The sequence below is a fragment of the Xenopus tropicalis genome, chromosome 7, assembly GCF_000004195.4.
Source record: "Xenopus tropicalis strain Nigerian chromosome 7, UCB_Xtro_10.0, whole genome shotgun sequence".
Taxonomy (NCBI): Eukaryota; Metazoa; Chordata; class Amphibia; order Anura; family Pipidae; genus Xenopus; species Xenopus tropicalis.
The window spans coordinates 10,274,655-10,292,818 of NC_030683.2; the positions used below are offsets into that span (position 1 = coordinate 10,274,655).

At 42.1% G+C, this 18,164-nt stretch overlaps 3 protein-coding genes across 3 annotated transcripts; all 3 read left to right on the forward strand.

Moving 5' to 3' along the window:
* The first annotated feature begins 3,657 nt into the window (after positions 1 to 3,657).
* LOC100494990 (olfactory receptor 1L4-like) lies at positions 3,658 to 4,740 on the forward strand. Its single transcript, XM_002941912.1, has one exon. It carries the CDS (start codon positions 3,658 to 3,660, stop codon positions 4,738 to 4,740), a length of 1,083 nt encoding a protein of 360 aa, XP_002941958.1.
* Positions 4,741 to 11,098: 6,358 nt separating this feature from the next.
* LOC116412138 (olfactory receptor 1019-like) lies at positions 11,099 to 12,052 on the forward strand. Its single transcript, XM_031905770.1, has one exon. The coding sequence runs from the start codon at positions 11,099 to 11,101 to the stop codon at positions 12,050 to 12,052; it is 954 nt and encodes a 317-aa protein (XP_031761630.1).
* Positions 12,053 to 14,204: 2,152 nt separating this feature from the next.
* On the forward strand, positions 14,205 to 15,176 carry LOC116412139 (olfactory receptor 1019-like). Its single transcript, XM_031905771.1, has one exon. The coding sequence runs from the start codon at positions 14,205 to 14,207 to the stop codon at positions 15,174 to 15,176; it is 972 nt and encodes a 323-aa protein (XP_031761631.1).
* The last annotated feature ends 2,988 nt before the right edge of the window (positions 15,177 to 18,164 follow it).

Genomic DNA, 18,164 nt, shown 5'->3' on the forward strand with positions numbered 1-18,164 from the left:
TCAAAAGGAGCCGGCGCTACACATTAGAACTGCTTTCAGCTAACCTATTGTTTCTCCTACTCCCATGTAACTGGAGGAGTCCCAAGCCGGACTTGGATTTCTTACTATTGAGTGCTATTCTGATACCTACTGGGAGCTGCTATCTTGCTCCCTTCCCATTGTTCTGCTGATCGGCTGCTGGGGGTGAGGGGGGGGGATATCATTCCAACTTGCAGCACAGCAGTAAAGTGTGCCTGAGTCTGAGCTTTCAGAAGGAGCCAGCGCTACACATTAGAACTGCTTTCAGCTAACCTATTGTTTCTCCTACTCCCATGTAACTGGAGGAGTCCCAAGCCGGACTTGGATTTCTTACCATTGAGTGCTATTCTGATACCTACTGGGAGCTGCATTAATGCAATATTCTGCTGGAGGGGCGCTACTTTCTAAAAAAACATATCTTCCCATGACAAAATCCCATTAAAAAGATTGTATTGAAAATGGATCATGTTTGCTGAAGTTCTTGTTTTGTAGCGTGCTTTAGCATAAACCGTCATGATCTTTAGCACCATCCCTCCCCAGTATGTTAGAAATCTCTTCTTGTTCAAGGTGTTGATTTTATTCCATTGAGATGGTTCCTATACAATTCTGGAATTTGAATAACTAAAGTATTGCAATTTTTAACCTTTATTCTAGGGATGCACTGAACCCAGTTTTTTGGGTTCGGCGGGACCTCCAAACCCTCCAAGCAGTATTCGGCCAAATCCTGAACTGATTCCAAATCCTATTTAGCATATGCTGATTAGGATCGGTAGGGGATAAAAATCGAAAAAAAATTTCACTGCCCATTTAACCCTTTCTGAAGTCTAATTAGTATATGCTAATTTATGCTAATTAGGATTTGGATTCTGTTCGGCCAGGATCCCCTACCAAAATTGAGCCCTAGTTCCAGTAACTGGATATTCACTTGGGACATTGGGAATATAGAAATCTATAAGCCAATGAGAAATAAGCACCATAGTCAAACCCCTAGCAACTTGGTCCTACTCTGATGAATAGGAGACACATTGCTCTATTGATGGCTACTGTGTTATAAGCAAGTGTTAAACCTTAATGGATGTACCATAGGCAGCTCATTTCCACTTCAGTAGAATGGGGGGTATCTGGTAGAACACCCACGTGTTATTGCCCTAACACTACAGCAATACCCATTCTACATGTAGGTTAGATATCACTGCTCTACCATCTATGGAGGATCTTCTCTGTATCTTCCCCTGGATCCTGTTGAAGGTTTCTCCATTCTACATATCATTAATAAAATTGTCACATATACTATTATCATTATTTCCTCGGAGACACTATTTACATATATTTTCCCTTGGCTGTTGATGACAACAAATTAGTCCCTCTGCTGCCAACACCTTGTTAGAATATTATACATAAAGGAAAGAGGCAGAGCCCCTCATTGGCCAATACTCACTCGTACTAAGAGAATACAGATGCAGGGGGATAATGTACAGCACTACATCATTTTACATCCATACTGTGTAGGTATTTCCCAGTCTGTCTGAATATATTCCAACATATAGAATATGTATTAATGATTTTTGTCCACAACTGTCTATTCAGGAGAAAACTTGCAGCTTCCCTGGGCTTCATTCAGCAGCTTCTTTGTGGTTGGGCTAAATACAACTAGAAGGGTGGCCATACACAAGCTGAAGACCATCAAATGGACCAGTTAATGGAATTCTCCCATTTTTATGGTTCAACATATTTAGGGTCAGTGGCGCCATGAAGTTAAAATACCCTTTATGCATAGTATTATGTTTGTGAAATTCTGCATCTTTCCTACAAAGCTTTATCATTTTTGTTTTGGCTCCAATAAGAATTAATTATATCTTAGTTGGGATCAAGTACAGGTACTGTTTTATTATTACAGAGAAAAGGGAATCATTTAACCATTAAATAAACCCAATAGGGCTGTTCTGCCCCAATAAGGGGTAATTATATCTTAGTTGGGATCAAGTACAGGTACTGTTTTATTATTACATCGAAAAGGGAATCATTTAACCATGAAATAAACCCAATAGGGCTGTTCTGCCCCAATAAGGGGTAATTACATCTTAGTTGGGATCAAGTACAGGTACTGTTTTATTATTACAGAGAAAAGGGAATCATTTAACCATTAAATAAACCCAATAGGGCTGTTCTGCCCCCAATAAGGGGTAATTATATCTTAGTTGGGATCAAGTACAGGTACTGTTTTATTATTACAGAGAAAAGGGAATCATTTAACCATGAAATAAACCCAATAGGGCTGTTCTGCCCCAATAAGGGGTAATTATATCTTAGTTGGGATCAAGTACAGGTACTGTTTTATTATTACAGAGAAAAGGGAATCATTTAACCATTAAATAAACCCAATAGGGCTGTTCTGCCCCCAATAAGGGGTAATTATATCTTAGTTGGGATCAAGTACAGGTACTGTTTTATTATTACAGAGAAAAGGGAATCATTTAACCATTAAATAAACCCAATAGGGCTGTTCTGCCCCCAATAAGGGGTCAGATACCTGTATTATTTTAATTTGAAGGAATCGTTTCCATGTAGCCTTTTCCCCTACAACATTGGTTATATTTTCCGCCTACCTTATTTTCTAAGTGATGTTATTTTACAAAACTGGGAGATTAGTCATTTGATATCTAATGATTGTTCTCAACTGGAATTTTGCCATTGTAATCCCATTAAGTCTGCACTATTAAATCCACGTTCACATCAGAGACAATTTATATCCATTCCCCCTGATTATCTCTGCAACCTTCTTGGAATCTTTGTACGTAGAAGCATTTTTGGACACTGGACTTGTAGCATAAACAGGGTTAGATGAGTTTGGCTGGAGACCTTCAAGCCTTGTAATCACTTTCTCTCCCCAGGATTACTGACCAGTCAGATAATGATGAGGAAATGCCTTTTTTATTTCTTGAGAAAGAGGAAATTCAACAGAATTTGAGCTCATAATGAGGGAAATGTACATGATTACTCTTTCCGCTAATTCTTGTGGAACGTCTTCTAATATTGTTCATAAAAGCTTCACAGTGAAGGTACATCCCATGGCTAAAACAATGTTTTGGAGACTCAGTGGAAGGTAGAATCAACCTAGTAAAGTTTAGACTTATGCTCTCTATGCTTTATAAAAGTTCTATGTTCTAGTGTCAAGGAGCTTCTTGGTTCTATGGTCCATGAAAGGTCCATGAAACATATCAGAATGTACACACCTATAAAATCAATACCCAGCTCTCAAGTATATCCTTGTATTCCTATATGTGATTGTTTTGCATCACTTTTTACCGTTGGATTCATTTAAACACAGGAATGAGTGGAGCAAGAACTTTGAGGAGCTTCTCTCAATAATGTTGTGTATCAAAAACGATGGGGAAGAAAATAGTGGCCTGTAACAGAAGGATTTATAAAAGGTTTTATTTAGATCAGGCTTCTTTCATGTATTAAGTTATGGGGCACATTAAACATAATGGTGGGGTCTGTTTATTGACTGCGGTATTGTAGCAGATGAGGCACCTCAATATTTTCTTGTTTTCTTCATTTATATCTGAAGACTTTAGTTGGTTCTCAAGCGTTTTCAGTTCTTACATCACTAGTATAGGGAATATTTCCTCAAGAAATATGGAATTAAAGGAGATTTTCAATAAAAATTACTCTTTTATCCTTGTGGGGTTCTCAGACCTTCCTGAACTGCATTACCCTCTGCTTGTGAGCTTCTATCTTGTTTATGTTCTAACTCTAATAGGAAACACGGTTATTGTAGCTGTTGTGTTAATGAATAACCCCCTGCACAGCCCCATGTATTACTTCCTGTGCAACCTGGCGTTTCTGGATATCTGCTACACCACAACCACCCTTCCCAAGCTCATCCAGCTGCACTCGGAGCAAGATGGAACCATTTGTTTTGCTTCCTGCCTGTTGCAGCAGTACTTTTACATCTCGTTTGCTGTTTCTGAATATTTCCTTCTGGCTGCTATGGCTTATGACAGATACGTAGCCATCTGCAAACCTCTGCACTACTCGGTGCTCATGAGTCGGAAGGTTTGTGTCCTACTGGCCAAAGGTTGTTGGGTGATAGGGTTTGTAAGTTCTTCGGTGCCCATATCCTTCTCCTCTGGCTTTCAGTTTTGTCGTTCAAAAATGATCAACCATTTCTTCTGTGACCTGACGGCACTGCTGAAACTAGCCTGCAATAAGATCTCGGATATTCAAGTAGTGATCTTCACAGAGAGCATTACATTGGCCCTTCTGCCATTTTTGTTCACCTTGGCTTCATATGCAACTATTGTGCATACCATACTGGGCATCCATTCTGAGACTGGGAGAAGCAAAGCCTTTTCTACATGTGCATCGCACCTTACAGTAGTCGGTCTGTTCTATGGGACCATGATTGGGGTCTACATGCGCCCCAGCTCCATGTATTTCCCAGCCCATGACAAGCTTTTTGCATTACTCTACACAGCTGTCATTCCAATGCTAAACCCTATCATCTACACCTTAAGGAACACTGAGGTGACAGATGTCCTTAGGAAAACAGTAACCGTATATTTACTAAGGTGGCACATTGGACTGAGAGAACATATTAGTGAATTTGCCATTGTCTTTTGCCACTTCTTATCAAAAGCTTTGAGAAAAAATTTAGCATCGTTACAAAATGCCTGCTGTAGGCCAAAGAAAGATCCAAAGGGATTCAATGTGCAATAATACAGCTAACTTGAATATCAAAGCAAAATATGGCCTAGGTGGCCCATTTCCTTCCATTAGTAATTCTTAAGTCACCCAGGATTTGCCTCAGTACAAAGTGTTCATTCTCTGTTGAGCTGCTCTATGGTTAGAAATAGTGATGGGTGAAATGTTTCGGCGGGCATGGATTTGCTGCGAATTTCTGCGTTTCACCATTGGCGAATTGTTTCGTGAAACGGATGAAAAAATATTGTCGCAAGAATAGTCGCGGGCGTCAAAAGAATAGTCACGCGTCCAAAAATTGTCGCAAGAATAGTCACGGGAGTAAAAAGAATAGTCGCATGTCAAAAACATAGTCGCGGGCGTCAAAAGAATAGTCGCGGGCGTTAAAAGAATAGTCGTATGTTAAAAACATAGTCATGGGCGTCAAAAGAATAGTCGCACATCCAAAAATTGTCGCAAAGATAGTCGTGGGCGTCAAAAGAATAGTCGCATGTCAAAAACATAGTCACGGGCGTCAAAAGAATAGTCGCGCGTCCAAAAATTTTCGCAAAAATAGTCGCGGGCGTCAAAAGAATAGTCGCATGTTAAAAACATAGTCATGGGCGTCAAAAGAATAGTCGCGCGTCCAAAAATTGTCGCAAAGATAGTCGTGGGCGTCAAAAGAATAGTCGCATGTCAAAAACATAGTTGTGGGCGTCAAAAGAATAGTCGCGCATCCAAAAATTGTCGCAAAAATAGTCGCGGGCGTCAAAAGAATAGTCGCACATCAAAAAAATAGTCATGGACGTCAAAAGAATAGTCGCACGTCCAAAAATTGTCGCAAAGATAGTCGTGGGCGTCAAAAGAATAGTCGCATTTCAAAAACATAGTCGTGGGTGTCAAAAGAATAGTCACACGTCAAAAGGAAAGTCACCGGCGACAATTTTTTTTCCGTGCAACATTTTCACCGCTTCGCGAATCTTTTGAAAGATTTGCTAATTTTTCGGCGACGCAAAATGGGACAGATTCGCTCATCGCTAGTTAGAAAGACTAACACAGTCTATTGGTTGATATGGGAAGTACAAACCAGGCTGATTTATTACATTTTGGTCACATGGGAGAGATCTAGGTCCTTTAGATGCTTTACACTTTCCCCAAATCAGTGAATGGTGGAAAAAAAGCAGCCCAAATAGTTTCCATAGATTTAAAGTTCTATTCCTGGTTTTTGATGTAGTTTTATCCTATGAAATGAATACAAGTGGATCCAGGGATCAGCTCAAATGGAGGCACTTGCTACATTAGGTCACTGAAAACATGAGCAATCACCCTAAGGACTGAGCGTAGGACTGGCTAGACCAGGGCCTGTCAAGCAGTTGGCCAACAATCCTTATTTTGTTTAGGAGGGGGGAAATTGCAGTAGCTTTTTTGCTCTGCATTTTAAAATGACTCTTAATTTACTTTTCCAGGCATGTATAGATGATTTGTTTTGGTTTAAGTCTATATATAATTGATGTTGAGTAGGTTTAAGAGTAGCTCGGAGGCAGAGCTAGAAATTATTGGGTCCCACAGCAAGAGTTGTAAGACATTTTTATTTATATAAAACTACCAGTCAGTCAGTGACCCATTCATCCCCCTATGCTTCCTGTGCCCCCCAGCAGTTGTAGGGTATGCTCCATCTATAGTTACACCCCTGGAGTAATCAGAAAATGTTAGACTTATTGAGCAATAACCTAGAAAGTCTAAAGCCGGAAATAGACGTACCGATATTATGGTACGTAACCTCGTTTCGTACGTTATTCGGTGCGTGTATGGTGGCTCGTCGATCGCCCAGGTTAAAAGGTTTTGATGCCGCCCGAGCAAAATCTACATTTAGGGCTGAATTGGTAGGAATTTCTATTGTTTCTACCTTAATATCAATGGTGGCAAGAAAGATAGATATTGCTACGTGTAGGGCCACCTTTACTTGCATTATACATGCTGATTTTACAGAAAGGTTTCTAATTCTGGTGAGAGAAAAGGCTTTTTATATTTGGAATATACAACAGATGGAGCAAACTCTGTTTTGATATTGTTTAACCCACATTGCCCTTCAGGTCACACCATGGTCCAGGGTATAATAAATAAGTATCACGGTGTTGCATGCTGAGGCATCTGATCCAGATCTCAAGATAAAAATTGGTTAAGGGCACATAACTTTACCAATGACCTTTTAGTTTTTTCATTGCCAAGTAAAGAAGTCTATGAAGCCCTTTGATATTGGATTTGATATTATCCCTTATATATACTGTAGCACTGATATTGTAGTTCATTTATACAGCACCAACATATTCCCCAGCACAGTACAATGGACTGTGGGAGAATACAATAGTATGACAGGGACAAACTCATTTTGAGCACCCAAACAAGCTTAAACTAACTTAATCATGAGGGTAGATGGCACTGTTCTTGACAATACAATCTAGGGGTTTGGGGCATTTTTTGCTGCCACATTAGTGCCACCTAGAATGCTATATTTTTTCTGCAGAAAGCTTTACCATACCTGAGTAAAGAGCTTTAGAAGCTCCATCTGTTTGTTTAAGATTGCAGCTGCCATTTTAGCTTGGTCTTCCTAGCTTCCTGCTGCAGCTCTAGCCATTATAGCTCAGATTACACATTCCTAAGGCAGGGGGTAGTGAGTTCTTATGCATTCTTATGGGGGGGGGGGGAGCAGGAGAAGGGAGAGAGCTGCTCAGACTCTGGCCCTGGGAATGAAGGATTTTTCTGAGAGAGGAAGTCCAATACTGAAGAACATGTTTACAAAAAAGGAGACAAGAAATCCTGTGTTTCTTTTCATAGAGAACTCAGTGCAACATTTCTGTGAGTGCTTATGGCTGTATTTACATAGACCTTTCTGATAAAGAGTTTTTACCTTTCCTTCTCCCTTAAGATACTTTAATGGTTGATCCCAAATAGCTTAGTGAATCAGATTAATTTAATAAATAAAAAATCAAAATCCATTTTAGACATTGGCAATCCCTTTCAGCATTTTGATATTTCAGATTAGCCCCAAACACTTTACTGCTGCGCTGCAAGTTGGATTGATATCCCCCCCTCACCTCCAGCAGCCGATCAGCAGAACAATGGGAAGGGAGCAAGATAGCAGCTCCCAGTAGGTATCAGAATAGCACTCAATAGTAAGAAATCCAAGTCCGGCTTGGGACTCCTCCAGTTACATGGGAGTAGGAGAAACAATAGGTTAGCTGAAAGCAGTTCTAATGTGTAGCGCTGGCTGAAAGCTCAGACTCAGGCACAAGGCACTGAGATGGCGCCTACACACCAATATTACAGCTACAAATACATTTGTTGGTACAAGAATAAAAGGATAAATGGCAGAGGGAATTATTTGCTGTGTAACAGTGTCATTTAGAAATAAAAAGTGCCCCATAAATATCATAGCAGTGCCCTCTTTAGGTTTTGCTCATTTCAGTCTATTCAGGATGATTTCCTTCAACCTCCATTTCTGTTAATCTTAATAGGAGTTTTATGTGTGTGTATTCAAAAACCATTTTAAGTGTAAAAATGACATTTCATTATTTGATAAAGAAAAGATATGTATTTTACCTTTAACGGTTACATGTAATCAGGCTTTCAAAACATGTGTAATATGAGTAATAAATGATGATTAATAATATAAAAAGAAACCTAAGAAAAACACACAAGTAACAAACAGAATACTTCTTGGGTTTTTGTTGCCACATAGAAGGGCCTTCTGGACTATTTCTTTTTACCAGGGTTCACCCATAGACTCCTGTTTATCCCGCTAACAGACATCAACCTGCCCCATGTCTTGAGGGAGATGTTGGATCACTCTTGGCCTGTTTGAGACACTATTTTATATTATGATTTAGTGTGAAGATGAATTCAGGCCTAAAACAAGCAGGACTGGCCCATGCGCTCCCTAATGGCAATGGGCTGTATGTCAGCATTGGGGAATACGGATAAACCATTGTGATCTAATAAATAATTACAGACGGTAAAGTAGATTTCTTATAACTTGGTTATAAAATGATCACATTCATTATTTTTAGCTACAGTTCCACCTGAGACAAATTAAACCTGGAACCGTGTGCATTTCTCTTGTGAATTCCCTCTAGGGGTTTGTGCCATAAAACAACACCTCCATGCAGTTATTTGTGCCAGGGGAAATGCAAACAGGCATAAATATCTATGGGACCCATAGTATATAAATGTCAGCTGATTCCTCATAAGAAGCAATCACCCTTGTATCTGCCATTTATTCTGGAAAGGATCCATTTTATCCCTCCTACAAGGACATAGGGCTGGAAAGATATTGCTGTTGGGCAGTAGTGCATGTAGTTGCTTTAGCTAATATAGGAGCAATAGAAGTTTGCCTAATGGAGAAGAACAACGTGTTTTTTTAATAAATGCATAAATGTATCATATCTAAACCTCCCTTGTTATACAGCAATGACAACAATGAAAGAAAAAGGTTGGTAATTACCTGGTATTATTAAGTAGGTATGTACGTATGCCTGAAAGATTCTCCTTGACGTTTCCAATTTTTGGAATTTTTACACAAATACACACACAAAGTATTCTCCTGTTCAGATTTAGGAAACAGACATTGGGAATAACACAGCACATCAGCGATTCAGTCACCTATCTAACAAATGTATTGGGAAGACTCAAGAAATGACTTCAATGTTTATTCAGTTTGTCTATAGCATTACTTAATACATGTATCTGGCCTGATGAAAGGTTAAAGTCATGTTAATATAAAGGAGGAAGATTTAATTATGAAGAATCAAGAAAACAACAGATTTTGTGCAAGGTGTAAAGAAATACACAATTCCTTATACCTATCCAATGGCCAAGGCAAGCAGCTAACAATAACAGTTTCATGAAACAGGCAGAAGGTCTGGACAGGCAGAAATCAAGGAGTGCCCAAGAGAGAGGCCAAGATCAGGGCAGGCTGCAGAGAGAGAAAAAGTCCAATAAACAGGGCAAGGTCAGGGCAGGCTGCAGAGAGAGAAAAAGTCCAATAAACAGGGCAAGGTCAGGGCAGGCTGCAGAGAGAGAGAAATAGTCCAATAGAGACAGGTCAAGATCAGGGCAGGCTGCAGAGGGAGAAAAAGTCCATTAAACAGGGCAAGGTTAGGGCAGGCTGCAGAGAGAGAAAAAGTCCAATAAACAGGGCAAGGTCAACACCAAGAAATCATTTAAAAATAAGACAAGGAACAGGAATAAGGGCACAGGAACAAGGACAAGGCAGGAATCAGGCAGAATGGAAAAGCGCACTGGATCAGGCTGGTAGTTGCATACAGCAGGCTTATAAAGGCCCTTTAATGATAAATTAAAGACACATACTGAAAGCTAGATTGAAAGGGATAACTGTGTGGCAGAGAATGATACAGGTTGCCCTCCAGGCCTCCAGTGGCTCATCGGAGTAATGCAGAACCAGTTTAACCTACAGTGAAAAGTCCGAGCACAGGCAGATCCTGACACTGTGTCATTTTTGGGAGCCACTGATCTATTCCTATATATCCCTTTGCACCAAAGCTTAGAAAAAACAGTAACTGGAAGATTTACTCCATAGCAGCAAGAATAGCTCACAGTGGGATGGAATGTAAATGCAGATACATTAGATTGAACTGGGAAGGCAAATGATGTATATCAGTATAAGAATAGTTGAAGAATGTTCTGGGACTATATGGACATTGGTGTTCCTATGACCAAGGCATAATACATATTAGAGGTGTTTCACCTCTGTATCAAACTGGCTATATCTTCTACATTCTCATCACACAGGTACCCTGTGTAAGGGATTGCTAGTAGAACCTTCCCTAGACTCTACTGACAGAGAGACCCAATGCAATAGGGTCTGATGACCCACAGTGGAATGATAATTCTGACATGCCCAGACATTTGAAAATATGAGGTTTAGTGAAGAAAGGACAAACTAAAAATGGTTGGTGTTTTTATGTAATTGAAAAAAACCCCCCAAAAATATATAAATATATATCATAATAATTAGATGGTATTTTTTCTTAACATGTCAATAATTGATAAGATTTTATTGAGCTATTTTTGCCCAGCACTGCTCTGTTGTAGCGGTGTCTACTGGTGAAAAGCTGCCAGTAGATAATGATCTAGCCTTTGGACCCCACTAGCTTATGATTCTGGACCTTCTTCTGTTTTTCATCCATCATTTTCTTTAACAAACATTCTATGTTTTATTGGCTACTTTGTATGTAAGGGCACAATGTTGCAGCCCAAATTGGCCCTAAAACAGCAAATTATCTCTTTTTATTATTTTTCTACTGTCCTGTAGGAAATGGCGCTGTATAAACATTCTAGGATAAGATACAGTTCACACTATTCATGACTTTCAGTGATCATGCCTGAGGTTGTTCCCAATGGCAGCAGTTTCACTGAGTTTCTCATCCTGGGATTTTCTCCATCTGAGAAGCAGAAGGTTCCGCTTTTCCTCCTGTTCCTACTGATTTATCTTTTCACTGTCATAAGCAACACTCTCATCATTGCTCTAATCAGCCTGGATAGTAACTTGCACAAACCCATGTACTTCTTCCTCTGTAACATGTCCTGCCTGGATATATTCTTCACTTCTGTTACAGCTCCAACCCTGCTCCACATGCAACTCTCAGAAGCCAAGAGAATCTCTTTCAGGGCTTGCATGGCCCAACTCTACTTGTTTAATTCTTTCGGAGTCATGGAGTACATCATTTTGACGGCCATGGCGTATGATCGCTACCAAGCTATCTGCAACCCATTAGTTTATCACCAGAATATGAGTAGAAATGTGTGTTGCATTTTAGCTGCATTGCAGTGGGGAGGGGGTTTTATAGCCGCCCTTCCCATAAATATCTTAATTTCTGCCCTTTGTTACTGTTCTTCCAACAGAATCAATCACTTCTTCTGTGATCTCACTGCATTGCTGACGTTGGCCTGTAATGATACATCGGCCATTGAGTTCATGATTTTTGCAGAGGGGGTTTTAATTGTTCTAAACTGCTTCCTCCTTACTGTCACTTCCTATGGCTTCATTGGCTTTGCCATCATTAGGATCAGTTCCAGTAAGGGCAGGTTCAAGGCCTTTTCTACCTGTGCTTCCCACCTCACTGTGGTCATTCTATTTTATACCATGATTGCTTGTTTGTATATGAAGCCGTCATCCTCATATTCTCTTAATGACGGGAAAGTCCTGTCTGTCCTCAATGTGCACGTAATTCCTATGCTGAATCCAGTTATATACACATTAAGAAACAAAGATGTAAGGGAAGCAGTGAAAAATATATATCATTTCTACTATGTTAAATGTTTGTCTTTCTAAGATACTGCATATGACAACAAACATTTATTTTAAAAATCACATCAATTCCACATCCACATCTTTCCCCCGTGGCCATAATATATAGTTATTGTGACCGGTTATTCCATGTGTTTCATGCTACAGTTTCGTTAGCATAGAAATTGTGCATTAGGGTCCACAATCTATACCAGGGATCCCCAACCTTTCTTACTCGTAAGCCACAGTCAAATGTAAAAAGACTTAGGGAGCAACACAAGCACCATAAAAGTTAACGGAGGTGTCAAATAAGGGCTGTAATTGGCTATTAGGGCCTCTATGCACCCTATCAGCTCACAGGGGCTTTATTTGGTAGGAAATCTTGTTTTTATTCAACCAAAACTTGCCCCCAAGTCAGGAATTCAAACATAACTCCCTGGTTTGGGGGCACTGAGAGCAACACCCAAGGGGTTGGGGAGCGACATGATGCCCCTGAGCTATTGGTTGGGGATCACTAGTCTATAATAGAATAGAAAATCTGTAGAGTAAAATATTTATTAGTACAGGTATGGGATCCTTTACCCAGAAACCAGAATCCAGAAAACTCCAAATTACAGAAAGGCCATCTCTCATAGACTCCATTATAAGAAAATAATTCTAATTTTTAAAAATGATTCCTTTTTCTCTGTAATAATAAAACAGTACCTGTACTTGATCCCAACTAAGATATAATTACCCCTTATTGGGGCAGAACAGCCCTATTGGGTTTATTTCATGGTTAAATGATTCCCTTTTCTCTGTAATAATAAAACAGTACCTGTACTTGATCCCAACTAAGATATAATTACCCCTTATTGGGGCAGAACAGCCCTATTGGGTTTATTTAATGGTTAAATGATTCCCTTTTCTCTGTAATAATAAAACAGTACCTGTACTTGATCCCAACTAAGATATAATTACCCCTTATTGGGGCAGAACAGCCCTATTGGGTTTATTTAATGGTTAAATGATTCCCTTTTCTCTGTAATAATAAAACAGTACCTGTACTTGATCCCAACTAAGATATAATTACCCTTTATTGGGGCAGAACAGCCCTATTGGGTTTATTTCATGGTTAAATGATTCCCTTTTCTCTGTAATAATAAAACAGTACCTGTACTTGATCCCAACTAAGATATAATTACCCCTTATTGGGGGCAAAACAATCCTGTTGGGTTTAATTAATGTTTTATTGATTTTTTTTAGTAGACTGAAGGTATGGAGATCCAAATTACAGAATACCCCTTATCCCGAGCATTCTGGATAACGGGTCCTATACCTGTATATCCAGTGTAGTTCTTTATTTGCTATTTACAATGATTCTTTATTTTGTTATGTTTTACATCCCTTATTCTCCCTTTTTATTCTCTTATTTTATGTGATTGTGTCTATACTAACAGAGACACTCCAAATAAACATGGAGCCATATACATTTCCCCTGTGAATTCCCTCTAGTGGTTTAAACCAACAGAGACTAAACACAATGCAGTTATTAGCGCCAGGGGACATGTGACAAATGCTTAAATATCTGTGGAACCCATAGTATGTGATTTATTCATATGAAGGAGCATTGATTGTATCTGCCATGTATTCTGGGAAGGACCTATTATCTTCTAGAAGAATACCTCTCTCCAATGAGCAAATCCAGTAGGTCTGGGGTGAGTGAAGCTATTGCTTGTTGGTGCTACTTTAGCAATGGGACTGGGGGAGATTAGAATTCTGCCTGAGAAATAACCATGAAATAACAAGGAGGGTTATTATATGACTAAGTAGGTATACGTGAAAGACTCTCCTTAATGTTCCTTACCAAATGTTGTTACTCCCAGTTCAGAGTTAGGCTTGGGGCAATCTATGAAGTTAGAGATAAGGCAACCCAGGTAGAGCAGTCTATAGCCCTTAAATAATAATAATGATAGAAAATGGTCTTCCCTTTGGACCCCACTAGGTTATCATACTCAACCTTATTCTACTGTTCAACCTCTCCACCCCATCATCTTTAACCAGATTCTGTTTTTTCATTACCTGGTTTCCTAGTCTCTACTCTGCAAGATCATAGACTGTGTTGGCCACAGGGTTCCAGGATGATCAATATGAAACAAACCTGTGCTTGGAATTCACAATACTGAGCATTACTTACTGTACATGACTTTCAGTGATCATGCCTGAGGTTGTTCCCAATGGCAGCAGTTTCACTGAGTTTCTCATCCTGGGATTTTCTCCATCTGAGAAGCAGAAGGTTCCACTTTTCCTCCTGTTCCTACTGATTTATCTTTTCACTGTCATAAGCAACACTCTCATCATTGCTCTAATCAGCCTGGATAGTAACTTGCACAAACCCATGTACTTCTTCCTCTGTAACTTTTCCTTCCTGGATATATTCTTCACTTCTGTTACAGCTCCAACCCTGCTCCACATGCAGAACTCAGAAGCCAAGAGAATCTCTTTTAGGGCTTGCATGGCCCAACTCTACTTGTTTAATTCTTTCGGAGTCATGGAGTACATCATTTTGACGGCCATGGCGTATGATCGCTACCAAGCTATCTGCAACCCATTAGTTTATCACCAGAATATGAATAGAAATGTGTGTTGCATTTTAGCTGCATTGCAGTGGGGAGGGGGTTTTATAGCCGCCCTTCCCATAAATATCTTAATTTCTGCCCTTTGTTACTGTTCTTCCAACAGAATCAACCACTTCTTCTGCGATCTCACTGCATTGCTGACGTTGGCCTGTAATGATACATCGGCCATTGAGTTCATGATTTTTGCAGGGGGGGTTTTAATTGTTCTAAACTGCTTCCTCCTTACTGTCACTTCCTATGGCTTCATTGGCTTTGCCATCATTAGGATCAGTTCCAGTAAGGGCAGGTTCAAGGCCTTTTCTACCTGTGCTTCCCACCTCACTGTGGTCATTCTATTTTATACCATGATTACTTGTTTGTATATGAAGCCGTCATCCTCGTATTCTCTTAATGACGGGAAAGTCCTGTCTGTTTTCAATGTGCAGGTAATTCCTATGCTGAATCCGGTTATATACACATTAAGAAACAAAGATATAAAGGAAGCAGTGAAAATCATCTCTACTATGTTAAATGGTTGTCGTTATAATTTAGGACAATACTGCTTGTTATAACAAACATTTATTTATGTTATCAATTGCGATCACATCAGTGCCACATCTTTCCTTCCAACTTGCCCAAACCACCACAAATAAAATAAAACATTATGGAACCGTTAGGTCCTCACCGTGAGGAGCCCCCTACCCAACATCCCCCGGCAGGGCATTCCCCAACCCCCTCACTGCCCTCACCGTGAGGAACCCCCTACCCAACATCCCCCGGCAGGGCATTCCCCAACCCCCTCACTGCCCTCACCGTGAGGAACCCCCCTACCCAACATTCCCCAGCAGGGCATTCCCCAACCCCCTTACTGCCCTCACCGTGAGGAACCCCCTACCCAACATCCCCCGGCAGGGCATTCCCCAACCCCCTCACTGCCCTCACCGTGAGGAACCCCCTACCCAACATCCCCCGGCAGGGCATTCCCCAACCTCACTGCCCTCACCGTGAGGAACCCCCTACCCAACATCCCCCGGCAGGGCATTCCCCAACCCCCTCACTGCCCTCACCGTGAGGAACCCCCTCCCCAACATCCCCCGGCAGGGCATTCCCCAACCCCCTCACTGCCCTCACCGTGAGGAACCCCCTCCCCAACATCCCCCGGCAGGGCATTCCCCAACCTCACTGCCCTCACCGTGAGGAACCCCCTACCCAACATCCCCCGGCAGGGCATTCCCAACCTCCTCACTGCCCTCACCGTGAGGAACCCCCTACCCAACATCCCCCGGCAGGGCATTCCCCAACCCCCTCACTGCCCTCACCGTGAGGAACCCCCCTACCCAACATTCCCCAGCAGGGCATTCCCCAACCCCCTTACTGCCCTCACCGTGAGGAACCCCCTACCCAACATCCCCCGGCAGGGCATTCCCCAACCCCCTCACTGCCCTCACCGTGAGGAACCCCCTACCCAACATCCCCCGGCAGGGCATTCCCCAACCTCACTGTCCTCACCGTGAGGAACCCCCTACCCAACATCCCCGGCAGGGCATTCCCCAACCCCCTCACTGCCCTCACCGTGAGGAACCCCCTCCCCAACATCCCCCGGCAGGGCATTCCCCAACCCCCTCACTGCCCTCACCGTGAGGAACCCCCTCCCCAACATCCCCCGGCAGGGGCATTCCCCAACCTCACTGCCCTCACCGTGAGGAACCCCCTACCCAACATCCCCCGGCAGGGCATTCCCAACCTCCTCACTGCCCTCACCGTGAGGAACCCCCTACCCAACATCCCCCGGCAGGGCATTCCCCAACCCCCTCACTGCCCTCACCGTGAGGAACCCCCTACCCAACATCCCCCGGCAGGGCATTCCCCAACCCCCTCACTGCCCTCACCATGAGGAACCCCCTACCCAACATCCCCCGGCAGGGCATTCCCCAACCCCCTCACTGCCCTCACCGTGAGGAACCCCCTACCCAACATCCCCCGGCAGGGCATTCCCCAACCCCCTCACTGCCCTCACCGTGAGGAACCCCCTACCCAACATCCCCCGGCAGGGCATTCCCCAACCCCCTCACTGCCCTCACCGTGAGGAACCCCCTACCCAACATCCCCCGGCAGGGCATTCCCCAACCTCCTCACTGCCCTCAGAGTGAGGAACCCCCTACCCAACATCCCCCGGCAGGGCATTCCCCAACATCCAGTCTCTGCACTCTCTCCAGCTCATTAATATCCTTCTTAAGGACTGGAGCCCAAACTGCCCCCATACTCACAGTAACTGCCCCCCATACTCAAGGTGAGGCCTTACCAGGGACCTATAAAGGGGCAAAATTATGTTCTCATCCCTTGAGTCAATGCCCTTTTTATACAAGACAGCACTTTATTTGCTTTAGTAGCCACAGAATGACACTGCCTGGAAATCCTCGTCCGATATGGGACTGGTGCCTAAAACATAATTTGTTATTGCAAAAACCAAAGCCAAATCTCTCTAAGTAATCAAACCCAGTATCACTGTAGCCACAGTGTGGCATGGGACAATGCCCATAAAGGGTAAGTAAACCTTTTACATTTACAATATCCTAAATAGGCTCGAAACAGCGCCTGGCTACTTCCTGGTCTAGCAGGAAGCTCCGCCCTTTCCTTTTCCTCTTTTTCTGTTTGACTGGGAAGACAATCAAAGAAATGGAAGCAACATCCAGGTGGGAACGTAATAAAAGTTGTGTATTTGCACCAAGTAATAGAAACTATTGCAGCTGTAATATTGTTTATTAGGCTGTTATTGCATTGCACACTTTAGGCATGAGTGAAGGTGGGGAATCTCTTGGAGCCAAACATAAGGAGAGTTATTACATACACTGCACACCGGCACCAACTATACAATTCCCAATCTTTCTTCCACCGTCGGACTTGGTCTCTACACACATCAAAGTACAGAGGAGAGCACCATGGGCAGAATCTCTGCTAAAAAATGCTTTTATTGCAGACCACATCACACGACATGTTTCGGGCTAAATAGCACCCTTTATCACCCTTGATAAAGGGTGCTATTTAGCCCGAAACATGTCGTGTGATGTGGTCTGCAATAAAAGCATTTTTTAGCAGAGATTCTGCCCATGGTGCTCTCCTCTGTACTTTGATGTGAGTCGGAAGGCCTGGCGGTGTGCCGTTGAGGATTGATGCATCGCGTCTGAACGATAGGCAGTGCGGTTGAATACCTATACAGATTTGGTCTCTACACAGTTTGTGGGTTTGCAAAAGAATTATATTCATATAATGGACAATGTGTTTGCGCAAAGCCATACATTTTTGCATTGCGGATATTCTTCTGTTACTGAGGTTTATTACACCCCCCAATAAAGTATGTAAAAGCTGTAACGTTGTAAAGCTAAATAGACAATAGAAAAAATATTACACCAGCACTCCCTTACCTCCTCCAACAGGTTAACTCCTTGGTGCACGGCCCAGAGAGTCAGCACTCTCAGCAAAGTCCAGTAGAAATTATTTCAGCCGCACAACAAGTAAAGGGCAAGCGGGGCAAGACCCCTGCGTGTTTATTCAAAATGCAA